Source organism: Hyla sarda, chromosome 4 (genome assembly GCF_029499605.1).
Source record: "Hyla sarda isolate aHylSar1 chromosome 4, aHylSar1.hap1, whole genome shotgun sequence".
NCBI classification, from domain to species: domain Eukaryota; kingdom Metazoa; phylum Chordata; class Amphibia; order Anura; family Hylidae; genus Hyla; species Hyla sarda.
Genome location: NC_079192.1, coordinates 330,391,210 through 330,416,915, shown reverse-complemented (window position 1 = coordinate 330,416,915; position 25,706 = coordinate 330,391,210). Strand labels below are relative to the sequence as shown.

General features: G+C 43.0%; 1 protein-coding gene and 1 long non-coding RNA gene across 3 annotated transcripts in view; one reads left to right on the top strand and one right to left on the bottom strand.

The window, feature by feature from the left end:
- LOC130369618 (interferon regulatory factor 1-like) overlaps positions 1-8,296 on the top strand; it is a 68,692-nt gene extending 60,396 nt beyond the window's left edge. For both annotated transcript variants that reach the window (XM_056575057.1, XM_056575056.1), the window contains exons 2-10: positions 781-871; positions 981-1,080; positions 3,165-3,341; positions 3,670-3,719; positions 4,297-4,429; positions 5,196-5,315; positions 5,912-5,949; positions 6,063-6,186; positions 6,900-8,296. In XM_056575057.1, the coding sequence (XP_056431032.1) occupies positions 785-871; positions 981-1,080; positions 3,165-3,341; positions 3,670-3,719; positions 4,297-4,429; positions 5,196-5,315; positions 5,912-5,949; positions 6,063-6,186; positions 6,900-6,991 (921 nt within the window). In that variant the 5' untranslated portion in view covers positions 781-784 and the 3' untranslated portion in view covers positions 6,992-8,296. The remainder of the gene's footprint in view (positions 1-780; positions 872-980; positions 1,081-3,164; positions 3,342-3,669; positions 3,720-4,296; positions 4,430-5,195; positions 5,316-5,911; positions 5,950-6,062; positions 6,187-6,899) is intronic.
- LOC130369619 (uncharacterized) overlaps positions 1-25,337 on the bottom strand; it is a 107,991-nt gene extending 82,654 nt beyond the window's left edge. The window contains exons 1-5 of the long non-coding RNA XR_008892841.1: positions 25,275-25,337; positions 24,386-24,743; positions 18,092-18,157; positions 4,283-4,459; positions 3,110-3,242 (exon numbers count right to left, since the gene is read on the bottom strand). This is a non-coding gene — a long non-coding RNA (uncharacterized LOC130369619). The remainder of the gene's footprint in view (positions 1-3,109; positions 3,243-4,282; positions 4,460-18,091; positions 18,158-24,385; positions 24,744-25,274) is intronic.
- Positions 25,338-25,706: the final 369 nt, after the last annotated feature.

Below are 25,706 nucleotides of genomic sequence, written 5' to 3'. Positions count from 1 at the left end.
ATAACTCTATGGAAACCTGGTAATTGGTTCTAAAGCCACCAAAATGTCATCCAAAAATAGGAAAAAGTGAGGATTAAAGAAAAATAAGTAGATAACTAATAAAGATAAAGCAAGATTGTACATATAAAAGTAAGAAAGAGCTGTAATCACTGTCTATGTAGAGGACAGGAGCTTCTTCAGGGTCCTGTACAGTACACGCAATCCTAAAAAAAGTAGAATGGAGCTACCTCCACCTGGAGCAGCTACCCCTAGTACAGGTAAAGAGTAGCACAGAACATGTAGTACCTCCCTGTACTGTAGGGGGCGCTACCAGACAGCCAGTCAGTGCATGCACTTCAGTAATACAGGGGTTTTACCAGTGAATATCCATTCTGATTGGTCAGTTCTTCCAGCCATTTACACGTTTCACAGATCTGGACTGTCAGTGGCATTGTATGTTGAGTCTGGTTTCAAGTTACAATGGTCCAGAAAAGACCATTGTAGGTTGAAGTCAATAGGGTCTGCGACGGATTTTCCACAGTGAAAATTCCTCTGACGAAAATCTGCTGCAGACAGCCCATGGAGAGCCTACCTCCATTCAAACTCTCTATGGGAAACACGCTGGGAGTTTAAAAACAAATCCGCACCCTAAAGGGGTATTTGATGCAGTTGATCCACATACGTCTGTCTTGTGCGGAGAACACATGTGGCGGGTGGGTGCGACATATATAGCAGTTATTATTGTAGAAATCGTATCATATTGGAAAACATAGTTCTGACCCCGACATTGTGTTTCCACAGTAAAATGCCTGTGACACGTTTAAGGATGAGACCTTGGCTGGAAATGCAAATAGCGTCCAAGAAAATCCCTGGTCTTTCGTGGATAGACGAGGTAGCCTACCTATTCGCTGCACGCGCTTTTGTGCACTTATGTTCTTTACAGTATGTTTCTTTGCAATTTGCTTTGGCTACAATCTTAATCTGACTTCTGATTCTTGCAGAAAGAGGGGGTTTTCCAGATCCCCTGGAAGCACGCTGCCCGTCACGGCTGGGATATTGAAAAAGATGCCTGCCTTTTCCGCAGTTGGGCTATGCATACTGGTAGGTCTGGGATTACAGACGTACATTGCTCTAGTAGTATAAGGTCATGTAAACAGACTAGAGAGGAGAAAGAAAAAAGACAGGTGCGCTCCTAGTGCAGTATTGTTAACCTTAAATTGGCCCCAAAAAGGTAAATTCAGGCTTACCAGAAAGGGTTGTGCTAAGAGCACAACACCTCTGCAGGCATGTAGACTCGCTTAGTCGAAGAGGTCAGCTGCTCCAGAGTCCCTTTTGGGTGACCGATGTCGGACCCAAAAATAGTAGTAGAGATTCAAAGTATTGCGTAACAGCAATAAAATCGGGACTTCATCCAGGCGCTTCCCCTGATGAAGAGTTCATCCAAGGACTCGAAACTTTTTATGTTGCACCCAATAAATGAACCACGTTATAACCAACCGGTGGTTCCGTGATCTTTACATCTGAGGGGAAGCGCCTGGATGAAGTCCCGATTTTATTGCTGTTACGCAATACTTTGACTCTCTATGTAAACAGACTAGACTCACTATTTTGTTAGATGATTGATCTGGCAGTAGAACAGAGGTCATGTTAAGTTACAGAAACAAGACTCGATACTTGGTCTTAAACAGTGAAAAAAATCCATTCAGATCGCAATGACTTTTTAACATCTTATATGACTAGATGGATTGGATATTATTTTAGGAAAACTTCTTAAAGGGGTACTCCGGTGGAAAACTATTTTTTTTTTTGTTTAAATGAACTCTTGCCAGTAAATTATACAGATTTGTTAATTACTTCTGTTAAAAAATCTTAATCCTTCCACTACTTATCAGCGGCTGTAAACTACATAGGAAGTTCTTTTCTGTTTGAATTTCTTTCCAGTCTGACCACAGTTCCTCTGTACATGTCAGGAGCTGTCCAGAGCAGGAGAGGTTTGCTATGGGGATTTGCTCCTACTCTGGACAGTTCCTGACATGGACAGAGGTGTCAGCAGAGTGCCACTATGGTCAGACAGAAAAGAACAACTCAGCTTCCTCTGTAGTATACAACAGATGATAAGTACTGGAAGGATTAAGATTTTTTTAATAGAAGTAATTTACAAATCTGTTTAACTTTCTGGAGCCAGTTGAAGTGAAAAAAAAAAAAATAGTTTTTTCCACTGGAGTACCCCAGGGTTCTAATAAGTAATTCTTTCAGCGTTGCGTAGGATTATGATCATCTTTGATGTTATCTTATTTGGTCAGTCGTATATTTGTTCTTTCATGTGGTGAGAGCTGGCTATCAGTGACCAGATGACAAAGGAGTTATCTCAAGATCCAAAGTTATCCCCTATCCAGAGGATAGTGGCCAACGGCTAGGACTCCTATTGATCCCAATACCAGTGATAAGTTGTCATCCAAACTTATAGAGCCACTGTCTTTGGAGGCTCCGTAGAGAATGAATGCAGTGCTTGCTTCCCTTATCCAAATTAAAGGGGTACTCTGGCAAAAAACATCTTATCCAAAGGACAGGGGATAAGATGTCTGATCGTGGGGGGTCCCGCCGCTGATCTCCGGTGCGGTACCCCGGTCATCCGTGCACAGAGCGAACTCCACTCCGTGGCGGATGACTGGCAACTACAGCCGCCAAGGCCCCTCCATTCATGTCTATGGGAGGAGACATGACGGCTACGTAGTAGCCGTCACGCCTCCTCCCATAGACATGAATGGAGGGGGCGTGGTGTGGCGTCACGAACAGGAAAGCTCCAAGCTTCTGTGTTCCAGGCGCTGCCGGCACGGAGATCGCTGGGGTCCTCCGCGATCAGACATCTTATCCCCTATTCTTTGGATATTGGGATAACTCCTTTAAATCTAGCATTTGGACTGGTGTCACTACCTTGTGGACGGATACTTCTACTTACATATAGTCTAAGGTGTCACCGAGGCATGTTATAAATTACCATCTGGAAAAGTATGAAGACAGCGACTTATTGGGACATTTAGTGCCCCCCCCGGTGCCCAATAGACACAATTATCAATGCAGTGTGCATGCCCATTGCCAAGTCAAAAAAATATGTAAAAGTAGACTATACCTGCTTTCAAAGTATTTATTCAGCCATTTGAAGTATTTGTTATTCATTCCTGCAGGAAAGTTCAAAGTTGGCGAGAAGGAACCCGATCCAAAAACTTGGAAAGCAAACTTCCGCTGTGCCATGAATTCTCTTCCTGATATAAAAGAAGTGAAGGATAAAAGTATACATAAAGGCTCAAGTGCCATTAGAGTCTACAGGATGCTGCCCGCTCAAGTAAAGACAGATAAAAAAGGTAATACTGTCAAATAGAAAATGTTATAGTGTACATACCGTTATGAGTTGTTTTTCTAAATATTAGTCTTATGCAAAAAAAAATTATGCAATTTGGGGAGGGTAATTAGTTATTTTCATAAATTTGTTTATTACGTAGTTTATATGGTTTTCCCATAACAACCAATATCTAAAGTAACCTGCTTTCATAGTAGCACAGTTTAGAAAATGATGGAAGTTATTTGGTTGGTTGCTATGGGCAACTGCTCCACTTTTTGCCAGCACTGGTATTTTATACGATGTCTTCTACTCTATCTTTGAGAACTATACGTGTTGTGTTTTCTTTGCAGAACGCAAATCAAAGTCCTTGAAGGATTCCAAGAACAGACCAAAGAAACAGGTACAAACCCTACATTATGCTAAAAGATAGCCTGACTTAGGGTGCTTTCACACTACCATTGTAGTGTACGGTTGCTGGATCCGGTTGGGAGGGGCGAAAACCGTCCGCTCCCATATCCCAGCCGGATCCGGCCCGAACCCCATTCATTTCAATGAGCCGACCGGAGTCAAACGCTGACTCCGGTTGTCTCATTTTTCCCCGAATACGGTTTTCTGACCTGACCTAGAACCGTGGTATACCACTGTTTTAGGCCCGGTCAGAAACTGTATACAGGGAAAAATGAGACAACCGGAGTCAGCGTTTGACGCCGGTCGGCTCGTTGCTCGTTGAAATGAATGGGGTTCGGGTTGGTTCCGGCTAGGATACGGTAGCGGCCGGTTTTCGCCCCTCCCAACCGGATCCAGCAACCATACACTACAATCGTAGTGTGAAAGCACCCTAACCTGTTAAATTTTCAATAAAAATCAATTGAAAAAAAAAAAAAAAAACTGCAGCCTGCATAAATGCTTGCACAATACACAAAAAAACAAAACAAAAAAAACTTGTAAGTAAAATAAACGTACTTGTTCTTTTGCAGACGGACAGCTCATCTATAGATTCAGAGTTGGAAGAAGCTGTGAAGAACTGTCAACTCCCAGACGACCACAACAGCTACACGGCAAATTATTATTCAGCACCGGAAATCGACATCACAAACACAGAAATCTTAGGTAGCTTTGAAGTCACTTGTTTGTTCTTACCTATGATAAATACATACCGCCAGCATTCATTAATACAGTTTAATGTACAGTCATAACAGTCTATTAAAGCATGTATAAAAGGTACTACTTATCCAGTGATCTTAAAGGGGTATTCCGGTAGAAAACAATCAACTGGCTCCAGAAAGTTAAACTGATTTGTAGATTACTTCTATTAAAAAATCGTAATCCTTCCAGTACTTATCAGCTGCTGTATACTACCCAGGAAGTTATAAAGTTATTTTCTGTCTGACCACGGTGCTCTCTGCTGACACCTCTGTCCATGTCAGGAACTGTCCAGTGCAGGAGAGGTTTGCTATGGTGATTTGTTCCGGACTTGGACAGAGGTGTCAGCAGAGAGCACTGTGGTCAGACTCAAAAGAACTACTCAACTTCCTGTGGAGCATACAGCAGCTGATATGGAAGGATTAAGATTTTTTTTTTTATAGACGTAATTTACAAATCTGTTTAACTTTTTGGCACCAATTGATTAAAAAAAAAATGTTTTCACCAAAGTACCCCTTTAAACCCAATGTCAAATGTTTTTTTTTTATGTGACAGTGCCCATTTTAATGTCTGCCTGGAAAAGCTGGGTGGGATTTTGTAATAGTAGTAGCCTAACTTTCCTGGAAACCGATATTATTAAGCCTGAATAGAATAGTAAATAGAATTGTTATATCTGTAGATAATTTGTGTACATTTCTAGATGCAATATCATTTATTTTGATGTTTTGTGCAGCCATGAACGAATGTGAAGTGTCAAGTAGTATGTCTGAATGGGAAGACCCAGTCGATGTTCCCTTGCCTGACAGCACAAATGATATGTACCCTCTGCAGGTGTCCCCCATGGGCTCTGAAGGTAATTCATAAGCTAGTTTTCCTCTAGTGATTAGATTGATTGTGGCTCTTAAAGGGGTACGCCGCCCTAGACATCTTATCCCCTAGGCAAAGGATGGAGGATAAGATGTCTGATAGCGGGGGTCCTACTGCACCCCAGCATTGAGGGTAGCGCCGGAGGCTTGTGAAGCCACATCCCACTTTTAAAGTCACAGCCACGCCCCCTCAATGCAAGTCTATGGGAGGGGGCGTGACGGCCGTCACGCCCCCTCCCATAGACTTGCACTGAGGGGGTGTGACCATGACGTCACAAGCGAGGCGTGAATGTGACGTCACAAGCCTCCGCCGGCATCACCAGTCATCTGGCACAAAGCAAAGTTCGCTCTGTGCACCGGATGTCTGGGGTGCCGCAGCTGAGATCGCAGGGGTCCCCAGTTGCGGGACCCTAGCCATCAGACATCTTATCCCCTATCTTTTGGATAGGAATAAGATGACTGGGGGCGGAGTACCCCTTTAAAGTTTAAACCCAATTTATATCTATATTTTACCTGCTTATGAGTTAGAACAGCAGTAGTATTCTGAAGTATTAATATGGTGGCTTTTGCTTTTTTTCTGCAGCTGATGATGAAGAAACCACCGCTGAAGAGCTTTACAAGGTAAGAGATGTTTATTATACAGGCAGTTCACACGCTGCAAATGTCAGAACGTTTTTGTTTTTAATGTTTTTATATTCCCTGCCATTGATTTATGTGTTACTGTTTTCTGACAGCTTTTAGAACCTATAGTTTGGCAACAGACAAACGTAGATGGCAAAGGATATTACACCAATGAATTCGGAACGCAGAATTCTTTACTACAAGAGTGCTCATTATATGACAGCTATAGATTGTCAGGTATGTTCTCCTTATTATATTATGTATTACTGCATTCAAAGTGCTTTCTTGTTTGTTTTTTTGAACAAGAGTACTAAAAATGTTTTTTTTTTTTTTTTTTCTTGTAACATAGAAGTCAATGGCAGCATGAATGCAACAGGATATGCATCCTGCTGCATACTGTATAAAACATACAGAGTGATGCGCTAGCAGAAATTTAGAAGTATGAATGGGAGTGCGGAATCCCATAGAAGTCTATGGGCTTTAATTTGAGGCAGAATTTCGCAAGCGGAAATTCTGCCGTGTGAATAGCCCCTTAGAGTACCTAGACCACATGTTTTGAAGATGTCTCACTATTTTATAGCTTTATTGTATATGGGTGTGCACTCCTAAAATCAACTAGTCCCTTAGGTAGCCTGCAACAAGAGAAGGAATGACCAAATCAGACAATTGCTATATTTGACTATGACAGATATATAGCAGAAATTTCTGTTGTTTAGCTGATGGCTGTTTGCATAGTTATTAAATCATGTTTTCCTTCTAAGCCTAAATGCATGACTTACGTACAAGGCTTATTGCTAGAAGCCAAACCCTATACATCAATTATTTAGGGCTAAGAGGTGTGGGGGAGCGAGGAGGCATGCATGAAGGATTGGACTAGCAATATAAAAATGTGTTCATTTTAGTTTTTATGAGCGTAACATTATTTCTTTCTCTTTTCCAATTTTTTTTAGAGATTGTCACCAACAGTGTCCGGGTCACTACAGAAATGAAGCCAAGATGTGATTTTAGTTTACATGAATTGACGTCGGCCATCACTTGCTGATCATGAGCATTATAAGGCGCCAACAGAAACTGCAATGCAATCCAGATGTTTAGGTGTATTTTGCCTACACAAATGAACATTAGACATCGTTCTGTCATCAGGAAGATTGAATCAGGGCGGAATACGAGCCACAACTGCGGCTGCAGAAGCCTAGAAGTGCCAATGGACGCAGACTTTTGTTTGGAGAATGTCGGCAAGAATGGAATTGAAGTTGCACTTGACTCAAATATTCATTGCTAGAAAGCAGCATTTCACTACATTTGTCCTGGCTTTGTGTCTTTGCGGTAGACAATACTGTGAACTGAAGTAGCAACTACAATGTCACTATTTTATGAATGAAATGTTCACTTCATAGCCAGCATGAAAACTGCTATGTATCTAAATTCATATCTGCCATCAAAGATTGTAGTCACAACTTGTCCTGAGAGGGATTGCTCACTTTCCAGCACTTAGCCATGTAGTAGGCAAAGGATTCCTTGTGTTATTGTCTCTCAGGGGGAAATGTACAGAATCCGGTGAAGATGAAAGAATGGATTATGATTGAGGGGATTCCTATAGGCGGAACTCTGTTACACAGTACGATCATAGCTAAACAGCATTATTTCTGCTAGATAGAAGTTACGTAGTAAGACTTCCTAAATCATAAGCTGAAATATAACGTAAAAAGTTTATTATAATATCACAATTTATGAATACACTGTATAGAGATAAACTAAAGCCACACTGTGTACACATCTAGTTCCAGGATCCTATGCATTACTTATAAATGCTGTGAAACCATTGAGCCGACATTGTCACATGCTGCTAAAGAAAATGGGGAAATTCAGTTTAGAATTAGAGACAGGCATTTTTTTAAATTCATAAAAAAATGATTAAGAATTATTATTTAAAGTGTTGTGCCCTAATGTGCAGGTCCTATAAAATAGGATCTCTGTGTCAGTGAATTCTGGACATTTCCCATGTAGTAGTGAACAGGAAACAGTTGTGCCGAAACTCGGCTGTTTGTTTATGTAAAGTGGATTGTTTTATTCTGTATATATTATCTATTGACTAAAAATTGTTTTATTCCAAAAAGGCAATGTTAATGTTCTAGAATTTATTCTTGGATTATATTCAACACTTTTGGTAATGTTACCAGTATGAATTTATCATGGGTGGATATGCTCCTTTATTTCCTTATGCTAAGCAAAGTAGGAGAGTCTACCACTGAAGACCATGTAGCTTTGTAAATAAAGCAGCTGTGTATATGTAAATATGTATTTTGTCAAAATGTTTGATGTAATAAATGTTTATTTACACTATAAATCTATATTTTGTTACATATATTTTTTTCTAGGGTTTATCTAGAGTTTTATAAAGCCTTCATTGTTGTCTTTGGACCGCAAATGACTTTTACACTGTGAAGAATATTTTTCACTTCCCTCTTTTTCACGTCCCCATAGTGGTTTTAAAGGGTACCTCTCATCAAATAAACTTTTGATATATTTTAGATTAATGAATGTTGAATAACTTTCCAATAGCATGTTAATGAAAAATATGCTTCTTTCTATTGTATTTTTCCCGATCAGTCCTGTCAGCAAGCATTTCTGACTCATGATGGAGTCCTAAACACTCAGAGCTGCCAGTCTGCTTTGTTCACAGCCAAACAGGCTGTGAACAAAGCAGGCTGGCAGCTCTGAGTGTTCTCCTTTGTGAACAAAGCAGACTGGCAGCTTGTAGTGTTTAGGACTCCAGCATGAGTCTGAAATGCTTGCTGCCAGGACTGGTAGGGAGACCCCTAGTGGTCATTTCTTCAAAGTGGAAAATTAAATAGAAAGAAGCATATTTTTTTAATAACATGCAATTGTAAAGTTATTCTGCATACATTAATCTATAATATATCAAAAGTTTTTTTGATGAGAGGTACCCTTTAAAGTTTGAAATGTTATTCCTTATTTATAGATACAGTTCATAAGAAAGAACGATCAGGGCACTCACCACTGCTGCAGAAGTATATTTTATTCACGATCCAGGTGACACAAAAAACAGGAGCGGGACAGACAAACGTACATGCAGGGGTGCTTCTGGGGCAACAGTGCCGTTTCCCGCAATCCTGCGCTTTGACTGGCCCACACGTCATCATGTCTCATACCTTAGGACATCATTGTTGATTCTTTTTATTCTTAACAATTGACTATAGGGAATACTTTGTTTAACTTGTGCAGGATGGGACGACTCAATGACAGAGATCATTCTTTGTTATATTTTTTTCTAAAGCCTGATGTAATAATCTTATTGTCAAATACATCAATCTGGACATCAAGAAATTCTAGATGATCTCCTTCCACTGGGACGTAAACCGCATGTTCACCTGATTGTCATTATTTAAGAACTTGCCAAACTCAGCCTCGGTATGTCCCAAATGACAAAGAAATCATCCACGAAACGTAGATACAATACAGCAAGAACTGCTCTAATGTTTTTAAGGTATGTTTTAATGTGTTCTTCAGTTGCTTTGTTTTGGAGCTTGATTGTTAACTGTTACCTTGGCAACTGGGTCAGGGGTTATTTATACCTACCTGTAAGACGTGATGAGGTGTGGGCCAGTCGAATCGCAAGATTGTGTGAAACGGCACTATCGCCCCAGAAGCACCCCTGCTTGTTCGTTTGTCCCGCTCCTATTTTTGTGTCACCTGGATCGTGAATAAAATATACTTCTGCAGCAGTGGTGAGTGCCCTGATCGTTCTTTCTTATGAACTGTATCTATAGATATTTCTGAATTGGCTGTATCAGTTGTGCACCCTAGGCTGCCTTATCCAGGATTGGGAGTACATGTGTGGATCATCCAGTTCTCAGCCATACATGGCCATACTTTAGCAGTGCCGAGTGTACTCTGTTGCTGATGTTGCTATTCTATATTTATTTCTCAGGTGCATATAAAATTAAAAATAACACAACTTTGCTAATTATTCCTATTGTTTTGTGTCTACAGTTCATGTACAGACCAGTATGTTTCCAAGGTAACAGACAACATACAAACTCTGTGTTGTCTGATCTTGAAGTCCTTTTTAATTCTATCTTTCTCCTACTAGCTAGTAGAGAGAATATGTACAGCAGCTCACGACACCACCTTTCAGTTAGTTTTCTCTAAACATCAGTTTTTTCACTCCAACTGCAGGATTCAATGCCAAGCTAGAGAGTACCCATCTGCAGACAGCACTGTTTCTGGGTTTGTTATCCCTCCTTAGTACAGAGTAGGGTGTTCTTGCTTGGTAGGTGAGAGGTCTGTCGACTAGGTAAAGAGTTCTCCTTGAGGAGATCACCATTACTGGTGTGTGGAGCTTCAAAGGCCATTGGCACTCCACTGGGCAGTAGTAGATTGGCAAAAAGATACCCGTGCAAGTAGGTATCGCTGCAGGATCAGACTGCATAGGTTTTCTTGTCTGTTACTTTGAAAACACAAAGGTCTGCATAGAAACAGTAGATACTAAACTACAGGAATTATTTGCAATAGGAAATTTTACACCAATGCTTGTTACAAAGTTGCATTATTTTAAGATGGAATAAAAAATGTCACACAGAGAGATTTACAATGAATTTTGTGTGTCAGGAAATGTTGATAGACAACTTCTAGCTGACCCAGAATGGGAGCGGAAGTCTGTGGGTATTTTCAGCCTGGAATCAGGGAATGCTATCTAGAAAGTACAGTGTGTAAATTCACCATCAAGTAAATCAGTAAATCTAATATTAGACAATGAGAGCCAGAGCACACATGTAACAGTTTTTAAATTATTTAGTATTTAAGTTATCTGGACTTAAAAAAATTATGGCCTATCCTCAGTGAAGGCCATAAAATTAGATTGGTGGGGGTCAGACTTGGCACGTCTGCCAATCAACTATTTAAAGGGGCCATGGTATTTATGCAAGTGCTGCAACCATTTTAATGTTTACCTCTAATGCCAGTTTGTTTGTAGTAGCAAACGCTATACTATTTGTAGCAGTGATACCAATTACCGAGGCATTGCATCAAGAGAATGAGGGTACCCTGCAGTATCTTGCACCAAGGCTACTTATAGTACAGCTATCGGACTCAATGCAATAGGGGATATCACGCTTCCAGTAGGCAGTGCTTGGTTCTTTATACTTACCCTCATTCGGATAAAATAATATTGGCTGCAAATGAGGGGTTAGTCCTTTACTATACCTTGACATAACATTACCATAAGGGCCTTAGATAGTAAGCACAACATGACTTATGTCACGATTCGGCTTCCAGGTAGTGGATCCTCTGTGTCAGCGAGGGATTGGCGTGGACCGTGCTAGTGGACCGGTTCTAAGAGGCTACTGGTTTTCACCAGAGCCCGCCGCAAAGCGGGATGGTCTTGCTGCGGCAGTAGCAACCAGGTCGTATCCACTAGCAACGGCTCTACCTCGCTGACTGCTGAGAAGGCGTGGGACAGAAGGACTAGGCAGAGGCAAGGTCAGACGTAGCAGAAGGTCGGGGGCAGGCGGCAAGGTTCGTAGTCAGGAAGGGTAGCAGAAGTTCAGGTACACAGGCTTTGGACAATACTAAACGCTTTCACTGGCACAAGGCAACAAGATCCGGCAAGGGAGTGCAAGGGAGGAGACTAGATATAGCCAGGGAACAGGTGGGAACCAATTAAGCTAATTGGGCCAGGCACCAATCATTGGTGCACTGGCCCTTTAAGTCTCAGAGAGCTGGCGCGCGCGCGCCCTAGAGAGCGGAGCCGCGCGCGCCAGCACATGACAGCAGGGGACCGGGACGGGTAAGTGACCTGGGATGCGACTCGCGAGCGGGCGCGTCCCGCTGTGCGAATCGCATCCCCAACGGCCAAGACAGTGCAGCGCTCCCGGTCAGCGGGACTGACCGGGGCGCTGCAGGGAGAAAGACGCCGTGAGCGCTCCGGGGAGGAGCGGGGACCCGGAGCGCTAGGCGTAACAGTACCCCCCCCCTTAGGTCTCCCCTTCTCTTTGTCCGGTAACTGCCTCCCCTGGGATGAGGACACCTGGAAAGAATGGAGGGTTTCCTCAACGGCAGGCAGTACAGCAGGAGTGGGAATGGGGAGGGAGGGCAGAGGGCGAGGCCTGGCACGGAGCAGTGTGACACCAGGACGGGGACCATGGGGAGGCACAGAGGCTTGCCTGACGGGACTGGGAGGGGGGGAGAGGCACTTCCTGTGGCAGGCAGAGTCCCAGTTCCTGATCTCCCCGGTGGTCCAATCAATGGTGGGGGAATGAAGCCGGAGCCAAGGCAGACCGAGGAGGACCTCAGAGGTACAGTTGGGGAGAATGAAGAACTCAATCCTCTCAAGGTGGGGTCCAACAGACATGAGGAGGGGCTCTGTGCGGTAACGCACGGTGCAGTCCAATCTGGCTCCATTGACCGCGGAAATGTAGAGCGGCTTGACGAGACGGGTCACCGGGATGCTGAATTTATTAACAAACGACTCCAAAATAAAATTTCCAGAGGCACCGGAGTCCAAGCAGGCCACGGCTGAGAGGGAGGAGTTGGCTGAAGAAGAAATCCGCACGGGTACCGTGAGACGTGGATGAGCAGACTTGGAACCAAGAGACGCCACACCCACGTGAGCTGGGTGCGTGCGTGCGTTTCCCAGGCGTGGAGGACGGATAGGGCAATCCACCAAGAAATGCTCGGTACTGGCACAGTAAAGACAGAGATTTTCTTCCCTACGGCGATTCCTCTCTTCCTGGGTCAGGCGAGACTTATCCACTTGCATGGCCTCCTCGGCGGGAGGCCCAGGCGTAGATTGCAACGGATACTGTGGGAGAGGTGCCCAGAGATCTAAGTCTTTTTCCTGGCGGAGCTCTTGGTGTCGCTCAGAAAAACGCATGTCAATGCGGGTAGCTAGATGGATGAGTTCTTGCAGATTGGCAGGAATCTCTCGTGCGGCCAGCACATCCTTGATGCGACTGGATAGGCCTTTTTTAAAGGTCGCGCAGAGAGCCTCGTTATTCCAGGATAATTCTGAAGCAAGAGTACGGAATTGTACGGCATACTCGCCAACGGAAGAATTACCCTGGACCAGGTTCAACAGGGCAGTCTCGGCAGAAGAAGCTCGGGCTGGCTCCTCGAAGACACTCCGGAGTTCAGTGAAGAAGGCCTGGACTGTGGCTGTGGCAGGATCATTGCGGTCCCAGAGCGGTGTGGCCCAAGACAAGGCCTTTCCTGAGAGAAGGCTTACTACGAACGCCACCTTAGACCGTTCTGAAGGAAACAAGTCCGACATCATCTCCATATGCAGGGAACACTGAGACAAAAATCCACGGCAGAGTCTGGAGTCCCCATCAAATTTGTCCGGCAGGGACAAGCGGAGGCTAGGAGCGGCCACTCGCTGCGGAGGAGGTGCAGGAGCTGGCGGAGGAGATGGTTGCTGCTGTAGCAGAGGCAGAAGTTGCTGTAACGTGGCGGTCAACTGCGACAGCTGCTGTCCTTGTTGGGCAATCTGCTGCGATTGCTGAGCGACCACCGTGGTAAGGTCAGCGAGACTTGGCAGCGGCACCTCAGCGGGATCCATGGCCGGATCTACTGTCACGATTCGGCTTCCAGGTAGTGGATCCTCTGTGTCAGCGAGGGATTGGCGTGGACCGTGCTAGTGGACCGGTTCTAAGAGGCTACTGGTTTTCACCAGAGCCCGCCGCAAAGCGGGATGGTCTTGCTGCGGCAGTAGCAACCAGGTCGTATCCACTAGCAACGGCTCTACCTCGCTGACTGCTGAGAAGGCGTGGGACAGAAGGACTAGGCAGAGGCAAGGTCAGACGTAGCAGAAGGTCGGGGGCAGGCGGCAAGGTTCGTAGTCAGGAAGGGTAGCAGAAGTTCAGGTACACAGGCTTTGGACAATACTAAACGCTTTCACTGGCACAAGGCAACAAGATCCGGCAAGGGAGTGCAAGGGAGGAGACTAGATATAGCCAGGGAACAGGTGGGAACCAATTAAGCTAATTGGGCCAGGCACCAATCATTGGTGCACTGGCCCTTTAAGTCTCAGAGAGCTGGCGTGCGCGCGCCCTAGAGAGCGGAGCCGCGCGCGCCAGCACATGACAGCAGGGGACCGGGACGGGTAAGTGACCTGGGATGCGACTCGCGAGCGGGCGCGTCCCGCTGTGCGAATCGCATCCCCAACGGCCAAGACAGTGCAGCGCTCCCGGTCAGCGGGACTGACCGGGGCGCTGCAGGGAGAAAGACGCCGTGAGCGCTCCGGGGAGGAGCGGGGACCCGGAGCGCTAGGCGTAACAACTTACTTTTACATCATAGAATCAAATCCACTGATGGGCCCTTGTCACTCCAGTCTGACACTGTATACCACCTTGGCATATGCAGTAATAATCCAAACACTGTTACAGAGTGAAAAATATGCAATATTATGAGACCCCTGGAAGGGGGCAAATACTTTCACAGGCCCAAATGTGTGTGAATTCATCGTACTTCACATTTTATCACCGAAACGTCGGGTGGGCTGGTAGTAAGTTTTAAACAGTGGAGGGATAATAATAGTTTAGAGCATAGGTATACTCTGCGCCAAAGCCATAGAAGATTGGCACGGAGAATTATATATTACAAGCTCCATATACAAAGAGAGGAGTAATTATAGCTCCCTAACACCATACTCTCCACTGACAATTTTAACAATAGTGTGAAGGGGTAATATTTTAACAAGCTAAGAATAAAGATTGTTTTTAAGGGGGGTTCTAGTGAAGGGTTTAATCCCCGCGAGGGGGTAACCCCTCAAAGGTTGTCAGATACAATATTAACACATTTACGTTTATTATTAAGTTAATGTGCTGCCTATTGTCTGTCAAGGCAGAGGTAAAAAAAAATGCTACAACCCAATAAGCAATGTATAATTAGAAATTTGGTACACAAAACATTCTTTTTTTTTGTAAGGTATGGCGATGTAGCTATAAATCACCTTCATTCATAGCAATGGATGGTTTTGTACAGGTTAAAGGCCCACGCCCAAATTACTTTGATACGAGACCAGTAATATTTCATATATCATGGCATTGTACTGTACAACAGAAAAATGATCTCATCATTGATGTATGACATATGCCTACCAGTGTTTACCATTTTCAGTAGACCACAACATCAAATATTTAATAGCTTTTATTAGAGTTAAGTATTTACAAAACAAATGCAAAAAGTCTTTATGAATGGCATCGGTATAAGCAGAGATGATTTTCATTTTTTTTTTTTTTTTTTTTTTATAAAATAAATATCATAGTAATACAACAGTATCAAAGTATGTCTAGGAATCATTACAGCCAGGGGGTTTTAGGGCAAAACCAATAGCGAGGGCAATACCGTACCAGACTTATTGTAACACTCACGTTTCTGAAGACAGGAACTCCGGTGTATCTGGGTCCGCTGGACCTGTGTGGCAGATGACTCGGACCGTACCAGGGAGGGGAGTCTAAGGTGCCACTGGTTTTCACCACAAGCGGGATGGGCTTGCAGCCGCAGACGACACCCAAGTCGCTACCCACGGCACGGCTCGACCACACAGGCGGCGGAGTAAATGCAAGGCACAGGATGGATGAGGCAACTTGTAGTCTGGATAGCAGAAGGTCAGGGCAGGTGGCACAGTATCGTAGTCAGGACATAGCAGGAGTTCAGTTGGCAGGTGACGGAGGAGTAAGGTCACGTCACAAAAGCAGGAGATTTGGTACACGGCAAGGCAATACAGAGGAATGCTTTCTCTAGGGCACAAGGCAACAAACATCCGGCAGAGAACTGAGGAGGGTGGAGGAATTTGTAAACAAGCCACAGGTGGATTATACTAAAGAGCATACTAGCCCTTTAAATCTTAAAGCTCCGGTGCGTCCTCTAAGGGATGGGGACACGCGTGTCGGAGCAAAGAGGCGGAGGCAGAGGCAGGAGAAACACCCGGAGAGTGACGGACTGGGGCTCGCATGCGGGCGCGTCCCGTAATACGAGTCCCAGCCCCGTCGGCAGCAGAAGGTAAGAGGACTGTTACGCCTAGCGCTCCGGGTCCCCGCTCCTCCCCGGAGCGCTTACGGCGTCTCTCTCTCCGCAGCGCCCCGGTCGGTCCCGCTGACCGGGAGCGCTGCACTGTCATGGCCGTCGGGGATGCGATTCGCACAGCGGGACGCGCCCGCTCGCGAATCGCATCCCAGGTCACTTACCCGTCCCGGTCCCCTGCTGTCATGTGCTGGCGCGCGCGGCTCCGCTCTCTAGGGCGCGCGCGCGCCAGCTCCCTGAGACTTAACCCCTTAAGGACCAAGGACGTACCGGTACGTCCTTGGTCCTGCTCTTCCGATATAACGCGGGGTTACACAGTAACCCCGCGTCATATCATGGCGGGCCCGGCGTCATAGTGAAGCCGGGACCCGCCTCTAATAGCGCGCAGCGCCGATCGCGGCGCCGCGCGCTATTAACCCTTTAGCCGCGCGCTCAAAGCTGAGCCGCGCGGCTAAAAGTGAAAGTGAAAGTTCCCGGCTAGCTCAGTCGAGCTGTTCGGGATAGCCGCGGCTAATCGCGGCATCCCGAACAGCTGACAGGACAGCGGGAGGGCCCCTTCCTGCCTCCTCGCTGTCCGATCGCCGAATGACTGCTCAGTGCCTGAGATCCAGGCATGAGCAGTCATCCGGCAGAATCGTTGATCACTGGTTTCTTATGAGAAACCAGTGATCAACATAGAAGATCAGTGTGTGCAGTGTTATAGGTCCCTATGGGACCTATAACACTGCAAAAAAAAAGTGAAAAAAAAAAGTGAATAAAGATCATTTAACTCCTCCCCTATTAAAAGTTTGAATCACCCCCCTTTTCCAATAAAAAAAAAAACACAGTGTAAATAAAAATAAAAATAAACATATGTGGTATCACCGCGTGCGGAAATGTCCGAATTATAAAAATATATCATTAATTAAACCGCTCGGTCAATGGCGTGCGCGCAAAAAAATTCCAAAGTCCAAAATAGTGCATTTTTGGTCACTTTTTATATCATTTAAAAATGAATAAAAAGTGATCAATAAGTCCTATCAATGCAAAAATGGTACTTCAGATCACGGGGCAAAAAATGAGCCCTCATACCACCCCATACACGGAAAAATAAAAAAGTTATAGGGGTCAGAAGATGACAATTTTAAACGTATTAATTTTCCTGCATGTAGTTATGATTTTTTCCAGAAGTCCGACAAAATCAAACCTATATAAGTAGGGTATCATTTTAATCGTATGGACCTACAGAATACATATCAGGTGTCATTTTTACCGAAAAATGTACTACGTAGAAACGGAAGCCCCCAAAAGTTACAAAACAGCGTTTTTTTTTCAATTTTGTCGCACAATGATTTTTTTTCCCGCTTCACCATAGATTTTTGGGCAAAATGACTGACGTCATTACAAAGTAGAATTGGTGGCGCAAAAAATAAGCCATCATATGGATTTTTAGGTGTAAATTTGAAAGAGTTATGATTTTTTAAAGGCAAGGAGCAAAAAACGAAAATGCAAAAACGGAAAAACCTCCGGTCCTTAAGGGGTTAAAGGGCCAGTGCACCAATGATTGGTGCCTGGCCCAATTAGCTTAATTGGCTTCCACCTGCTCCCAGACTATATCTGTTCTCTGTCCCTGCACTCCCCTGCCGGATCTTGTTGCCTTAGAGCCTAGTGAAAGCGTTACTGTGTTTATCCATACTGTGTATTTGACCTCCTGCTTTTCCTTATTGACTACGATTCTTGCTGCCTGCCCCGACCTTCTGCTACGTCCGACCTTGCTTTGTCTACTCCCTTGTACCGCGCCTATCTTCAGCAGTCAGAGAGGTTGAGCCGTTGCTAGTGGATACGACCTGGTCACTACCGCCGCAGCAAGACCATCCCGCTTTGCGGCGGGCTCTGGTGAACACCAGTAGTGACTTAGAACCGGTCCACTAGCACGGTCCACGCCAATCCCTCTCTGGCACAGAGGATCCACCTCCTGCCAGCCGGCATCGTGACAAGGACCATGCGCTCACGGCCAGCGTGTGTGGCCGGAGTGCATAGCGTAACACATATTAATAATAATTGCTTATCTGTTAAAGTGTAGATCCACCAATACATCTGTGTTCAAACAGTGACTCACAATTGGCTGCTTCAGAGTATTATATCTTTGCGCAGTATATTTAAGTGGGATGTATGGATACACATTCTGAAAGAAAAAAACAAAAAACATTCATTTATTAATGCAGGGTTAAACTACACCTATACAGAACATAGATTTACTATTGTATTTGCAATTTGTGCAAAAAATTAGAATGGGGCAATGGAAGCATAGAAAAGACATCAGGCATCAGGGGTGCAGACGTAGCAGTTGCACCGGGCCCTGATGACTAAGGGGGCACACCTGACCCATAAGAGACCATTATTATAAATGCCACATGGGGCCCTGTAGCAGACAGCATTGCCCTCCACTCCCTTGCCAGCCAAGAGATTCGTAAATTTCTCTGCATAGACTTCTCTGAAGTGAACGGATCTCAGCAACTTTTGACATGTCTGATCAATGTTTTTAATGACAGTAACACTATAAGTAATAATGAAGCCCATCTGCTGGAATCACATGGCCTGAGCATTGTGCCAGGGAGTGAGGTGTACCGCCATTTGCATACCCAACTATATCCAGAGATTGGAGGGGGTCTCAGTGCTAAAACCAAGACCAATTCTACATAGTAATAACACTGTTGCTCAATAACTGATCCAAGAACTGTGACACTAGTTCCACTTACTTTGACATGTTACTTATATCCTTCCATTATATTCAATACCCAGGTATACTTGAGCGGGAGGTTTTTTAAAGTTAGTAAAGTTGGTTTTTATCTTTGTCATTGGTTTGCCACTTTTTTAATGCAAACCTGTTACTCACCCAATAAGTTTACCGGTAATTATATTCTATAATCCTGTGTGCAATGTATTCCAAGAGATCCAAAAGAAAATGGCCTATTGTTTAAATTAAGTTTTTTTACATTTACGTTAAGCATATTTTGGGTTATGTTTTTTTTTCCAAAATTTTCATTTTCAGATATATATATATTATAAAATAATCTTCTGTACAGATCACTTTTCAGCAGCTTTACAGACAGGATTAAAGTCCCTTCCCTGCACACTGACTTCTGCGCAGATTACAGAGCTTGTCTAGAAAACATTACCATAGAGTTAGAGTATTGTTATCATGTCCATGTAGCTGTAAAGCATTTTTCTAAATGCTGTTAACAGAGCACAACTGAAGCTTTCACTGTGTGGTTGTCCCAATAAAAAATGTGCAAAAACTAAGAACTAAGCAGTAAAAAATCGAGTTGATCTATTATGTCAAAGGGTAGAGTCACACGTGCTGCGTTATGCTGCATATTTGCTGCTGCATATTTTCCTCCTCATTAAAGTCAATGGGTAGCAAAATGTGTAGCTGATTTTGCTGCCCATTGACTTCAATAGTAGCAAAATATGCAGCAGCAAATTATGGTACATGTGACCCTACCCTAAAGAGTTATTTTCATAGGATATACCATAAATGCTTTAGCTGCAGATCCCATGTCTGTGTAAGTAAAAGTTGTAAGTAGAAGTTACAGAAAAAATATAGCTCAATGGTGCTGTAATGTGTCCACAATTTCCACAACTCCCACAAATATCTATGTGAGTTCCACAAACTGCATAAAACAACATATACAACATCTAAAGGGGTCATGTACAGAGACCCAATTCCCTTTCTAAGGCTATGTTCGCACTTGCGGAATGTCCGCATGGTAAATTTCTGTGCGGGCATTCCAGAGACTGCAGGAGTTGGCATAACATGCCAGCACTAGGACCGCACGGAAATGCGACATATTATAGACAGCTATGCATTCCGTGCAGAGTCCGCAGAAAGAATGAATTCCACACGGAAATTCCAGATGCGTGAACATGGCTTAACTATCATAATTATCAATGACAAACGTCTGCCAACGAGAAGTTCACTGCATACAGATCTTTTATAGCTTTCATTGAGTTCAAGAACAACCAGAACTTTATCATTAAATATGAATTGTAGGAGTTTAGGAAAAAAGAACAAAAAACAGCACAACTCTTGTCCTTTACTGGTATTGTAGCCCAGGCTCACCTTGGCAGACCCATCTCTCTATGCATTACATGGTTGGCTTTTCACTTGGATGGTCAGCATGTTATAAATATATATATATATATATATATATATATATATATATATATATATATACATATATATAAATTACTTATTCTATTACTTTCCTATTGTAACTATAGTTCAACGTTTCAGCTTTGTCCAATTTATCTTACGAGAACGAGTCTATAAAATGATTACCTTGCTAAGGTAACAAAGGTTAAGAATAGCTTTCAACTTGTGGCCTTGAGAGTTTCTCGTAAGCCGTAACAAAACCGTTATCCTTTCCAGTTGAAAGGGATTTATGATCATTTAGAACTCTGAACCTAACTAGACTTGTAGTTACGTGTGACAACTTTAATGAGGGAATGCATAAAAGCTAACATACAACTAGTTTCCATTAGTAGACATACATGGGTGGTATATTTATATTTCTTTCTTTATTTGTTTATTTCTGCTTTTGCTTGATTGGTCTCAAAATAAATTTAAATAAGCATTTATAGATAGTAAAGTGGTATTCCTGCTAGAAACATTATAAATAAGATAAGCTAGTGGAGAATTGAGTCTAGAGTGGCACAACTGACCCTCGTATACTGTCATATGAGTCCAGGAAGCATGCAATCCGGGTCTTAGACTGACAGCCTTGCGGTCCTCAGAGCAAAGAGACTCCATGAACAGCACAGTTTCATGCCTTCTTGGCCCTTTTTCAAGCCACGCAGACACGTCTGCGTGGCTTGAAGAAGTGCCAAGAAGGCATGAAACTGCGCCGTTCCACAAGTACCCCCTGCCTCCATCCTTTCCTCCCCCAGCCATGATGTGTGTTATGACTTATGTCTTGGATTAAAGTCAAGTCCGTTGTGCAGCAGTGGTGAGTTTTCTTTGATTCTTATGTTACCTATAAATAAGATAAGCCATAATTATTTGATCTGTAGGGGTCCTACTGCTGTTGTCTACCAATTGGCAGAATGGGGTTAAATGTGCCCTGTTACTGTTCTGAAGTCATGTAAAAGTAAGAAGAGAACAATACCACCTATGGTAGACACGTACGTGGCATTCTCGATTTACATCTATGGGCAGTGGTGGAAACAGCCGGCTGAGGGCAACAACCATGTCTGTACCTTCCATGCTAATTCTTATCTATGCCACAGATATTTTATGGGGTTCTTTTATAAGTACCCCATTATCAAAATAAGTGATGACTTTGAGAGGCCTTGACCTTTTTTAGGTTTGATTCAGATTCCAGTCTTTTTGAAGGACACATGAATCAAACCAAGTACAAGGTTATCTAGAAAGAACACCTGCTTTATTCTGCTTCCACAACATTGGGTAATTGTATTTTTTTCCTGCACAGATAACTTTGGCTTTGAAATACATTGAAGGGTGCCACTAAAAAGTACAACTTTTTCTGGCAAAGACAAGCCTCAAAAAGACTCCGTTGGTGGGAAAATATAAATGCCATGAGTCTCAAAAGTGAGAAGGTAGAAAATGTAAGTGGAAAATTAAGATTTTGGGGCTGGGAAGGGGTTAAAAAGTAACACTTATTTGTTTAGATTAGAATAAGAGTGTGCATGGTACAACTGAAAAGTTATTTTTTCTATAAGCATGTAATGTAGGTATCCAATATTACAGATTATGGTTTAAAGAAGAAGTTTCATACAACAATGAAGGAACACTATCATGAATGATGACAAAGTGCAATAATCAAGAAGATCCTTGACATTTCTGTCACAGCTTTATATATCCTGTTATCTGTGTCTGCGAACATCTTTCTTCCTTTTTTACAAGATACATGTGTAGCAGTATTTTCAAATCTTCCATCATATTTCCTACCCAGTCTTTCATTACGGCTGACGATGATACACAGCAGTTTCACTGTACAAGGGCCGACAATAATATATAAGAAATTGAAAAAAACAACTATTCCTTAATAAAGAGGTCCCCCAACTCAGTCATTAAGGCCCACAATTAGTCCAGGACTTTTTCCTAGTTCTAAACCAATGAAGTAACTGAAAAACCTGGAATATTGGTGGTCCTTAATGACTAGGTTGGAGACATTTTTATTAAGAAATATACAGCAGCACTCTTGGTAAAAAATGGAGGCTCTTAGCGAACTTTTTGATCAAAACGTCTGTCCCCCATCCACCACGCAGAGGTGGCCTCACTTTGGATTGGACCCTAAAACGCTCATTCCACTCACCTCTGCTGGGCATATGGCTTCTGACTGGATGACATGCAGGATCCACTGTCAATTAAAAAAATCTCCTATGAACAGGGAGGGGTGCATGGCTAAAGAGGGTGCCACTCCTCCAAACTTAAAGAGTACCTCTCATTATCTTGTAATTTATAATTCTCCCAGTTCATTGCCCCCATCATGATAAACCATCCCCTATATTTATTTTTACTTGTTGGTTTTCTCCTCGGATATTGCTCTGTATTTTCTGCTCAGTCTCACATACTGGGAAGGGGTGTTACCCAGCAGGCGTGACATCATCTGAAGCCATATAGGAGAGAACTTCCTCCCTCACTCTGCTACACACAGCCCAGAGCAGTTCAGTGTGTGAGATGAGCTCTGATTGGATAAGGCTTCACACACCACCATCAGCATTTCCTGCTTTTGGACTTCTGCCAGGCAAGCAGGAGTCCAAAGTCTGTGCAAAAAATGGGGAAAAATCTGCTCTGGACAAGTAGGGAGACACTTAGTGGCATTTTTTTTAAACACAAATAAAACATAGAAAACGTCTTTTTTTTTTTTTTAAACAAAGAACATTAGAAAGATATTTTATTTACCATAAGGAGTGCAATAACAAAAATTTTTTGAATGAGAGTGCCCATTTAAATAGCAAAAAAAAAAACAAACTAAAATTGCCCTGCATAAAGCCATGCACCCCTCCCTGTTTACAGGAGATTTTTTTGTGGAAACCCCTCCCTGTTTACAGGAGATAGTGGATCCAGCATGTCGCCCAGTCAGAGGCCATATGCCCAGCAGAGGTGAGTGGAATGAGCATGTTAGGGTCCCATCCGAAGTGAGGCCACCTCTGCGTGGTGGATGGGGGACACGTTTGGATAAAAAAATGCATTAAGAGCCTCCAATTTTTGACCAAGAGTGCTGCTGCAACACTTTTTTAAAAAATATTTCTTAACAAAAAAGGCCCATGTGGTCTGGGAACTTTTGATCATATTTTACTAATTTCTTTCTAGTATATGAAGTGACCAAAAATACACACTGGTATTTTTTTACGTGTAGGTATTGAACGTGTGGATTAATGAACATTATATTTTACATTTACAAAGGCGACGACACCACTTATGTTTATTTTTGTTAATATTACTTTCTTTAAAAAAGTGGGAAAAGGAGGGTGATCCAAACTTTTATTATGGAAGGGTTAATTCACGTTTATTAACATGTTTTTTTTTTACATTATTTACACTTTATATTAGTCCCCATAAGGGACTATTACATGCATTCTTTAGATTGCACAAATTGAACAATGCTGTGCCATAGCACAGGATTGATCAGTGTTATCGGTGCTCCATTGCTCCCGGCTGCCATGGCTTCCTGAAGCATAGGAGCACCAATTGAACAGCATGAAGGGATGTAAGGGCCCTCCCGCTGTCCACTTGATTTGGTGGTCATGGTGGTCCCAATCAGCCTGCTGTGCTAGCCAGGAACCAAAATTACTACATTTATATGCCACAACCAACTTTGATTGCTGTGTCTAAAGGTTAATGCTGGACATCGACCTGATTGGCTGGTAGACCCACCAGTTACATACAGCGGGAGCGGTGCAGGACGTACATTTACGTCCATTTGTGGGAAGGGGTTAATCATTAAATTCAGATGTTTCATTTAGTCCCAGTGCCACAGGTATACACAAATATGCCAATGGATGTAGAATGGGATGTTCTCAAAGCTCCTGTAAGAATAATGAGTGGATCTCGCAATATTTTTTTCCACATAGTAAATAAATGAATATACAGATTTAGAATTGGGTTGATGGGGATTTCCATCATGCTTTGTATTATTCTCTATTTCATAGGAGTGCAATAAGTTCAAGTCCACTGTAACTTTTCTGGGATCTGGCAATATTGCAACCAACAGGGAAGCCTACAGAAATTCAAGATTTTGTTTGGCTTCTAAGAGACTTATATCGGCATTTGGACTCATGTTTGTGACTCATTCTTTGAAACTGGGCTTAAAGGGGTTATCCAGGAAAAAACTTATATATATATATATATATATATATATATATATATATAAAAGCACGCACTTACGTGCGAAACTGCCATTGTAGCCTCCGAGCGCCACACGCCAGCGCCGATGCCGAGATCCTTCACCCCGTCACCGTATCTTCGCACCTGACTGTCTCTGCTATGTGGTGAGTGCACGTACGTGCTTCTTTATGTATTTCATTTACAAATCTGTTTAACTTTCTGGCACCAGTTGATTTAAAAAAAAAAAAAAAAACGTTTTCCACCTGAGTACCCCTTTAAATTGTTTCGTAAAAGCTGTTGTTGAAGATAAAACAGACCACTGGTTGATCTTTGCTGATGCATGGCTTAGTCAGGCATCTCACTGCTAGCATGCAGAGCTGTCATATGGAATTACTAAGTGCTGTGGAATATGCTGGCCCTGCAGAGGAAAAGAATAATAATAATAATAACTATATTATTACTTATATGAATACATTTCCAACTACAGTTACTGAAAAAATACAGCGGGGCGGGTCAACTTTTCAACAAGTACCTGCCTTCAGTTGTCATTTGTCATGTTTGTTCATGTCACAAAACGTCATTGATGGTAAAAAATGGTTTAAAATGTTCAAAATCTGGTAAAGTGGTCCCCTGAGTCTCCAGTATATGCAAATGCAAGCAGGTAATGATATTTACGGTCACCCCCTATTTTCTAAGGTATATACAGAATCTTTGCTGTAGTACATGTAAGTGAACTGCATCCAATGAGAAAGAAACCTTGAGAAATAGAAGTGTAAACTGATAGCATCTAAGATTCGCTTTGAGTTTCAAACCAAGCTATTCTGCTACACTAAATATAATTCCCACAGTAAACTAGCGTAAATATCCAAGCCATCACCGTGTCGTTGTTTTATGATGGTCACTGGTAATGGGTTTTATGTTAAACGAAGCTTTGACAATTTCTACCTACACAGAGGGGGAGATTTATCAAAACCTGTGCAGAGGAAAAGTTGACCAGTTGCCCATAGCAACCAATCAGATCACTTCTTTCATTTTTCACAAGGCCTCTGCAAAATGAAAGTAGTGATCTGATTGGTTGCTATTGGCAACTTGGCAAGTTTTCCTCTACACAGGTTTTGATAAATCTCCTCCTGTTTGTCATTCTTAGGATATTTTTAAAAGGGAATGTGTCACCATTTTTTTTTTGTTATTCGTTAAAATTGTGTAACAAGGGTAGACAAATTTCTGTAACTAATTTTTGTTCACTTTATTTTCTTTTTTAAAGGAGTAGTCCAGTGGTGAACCCAGCGGTGAACAACTTATCCCCTATCCTAAGGATAGGGGATAAGTTGCAGATCGCGGGGGGTCCGACCGCTGGGGCCCCCTACGATCTCCTGTACGG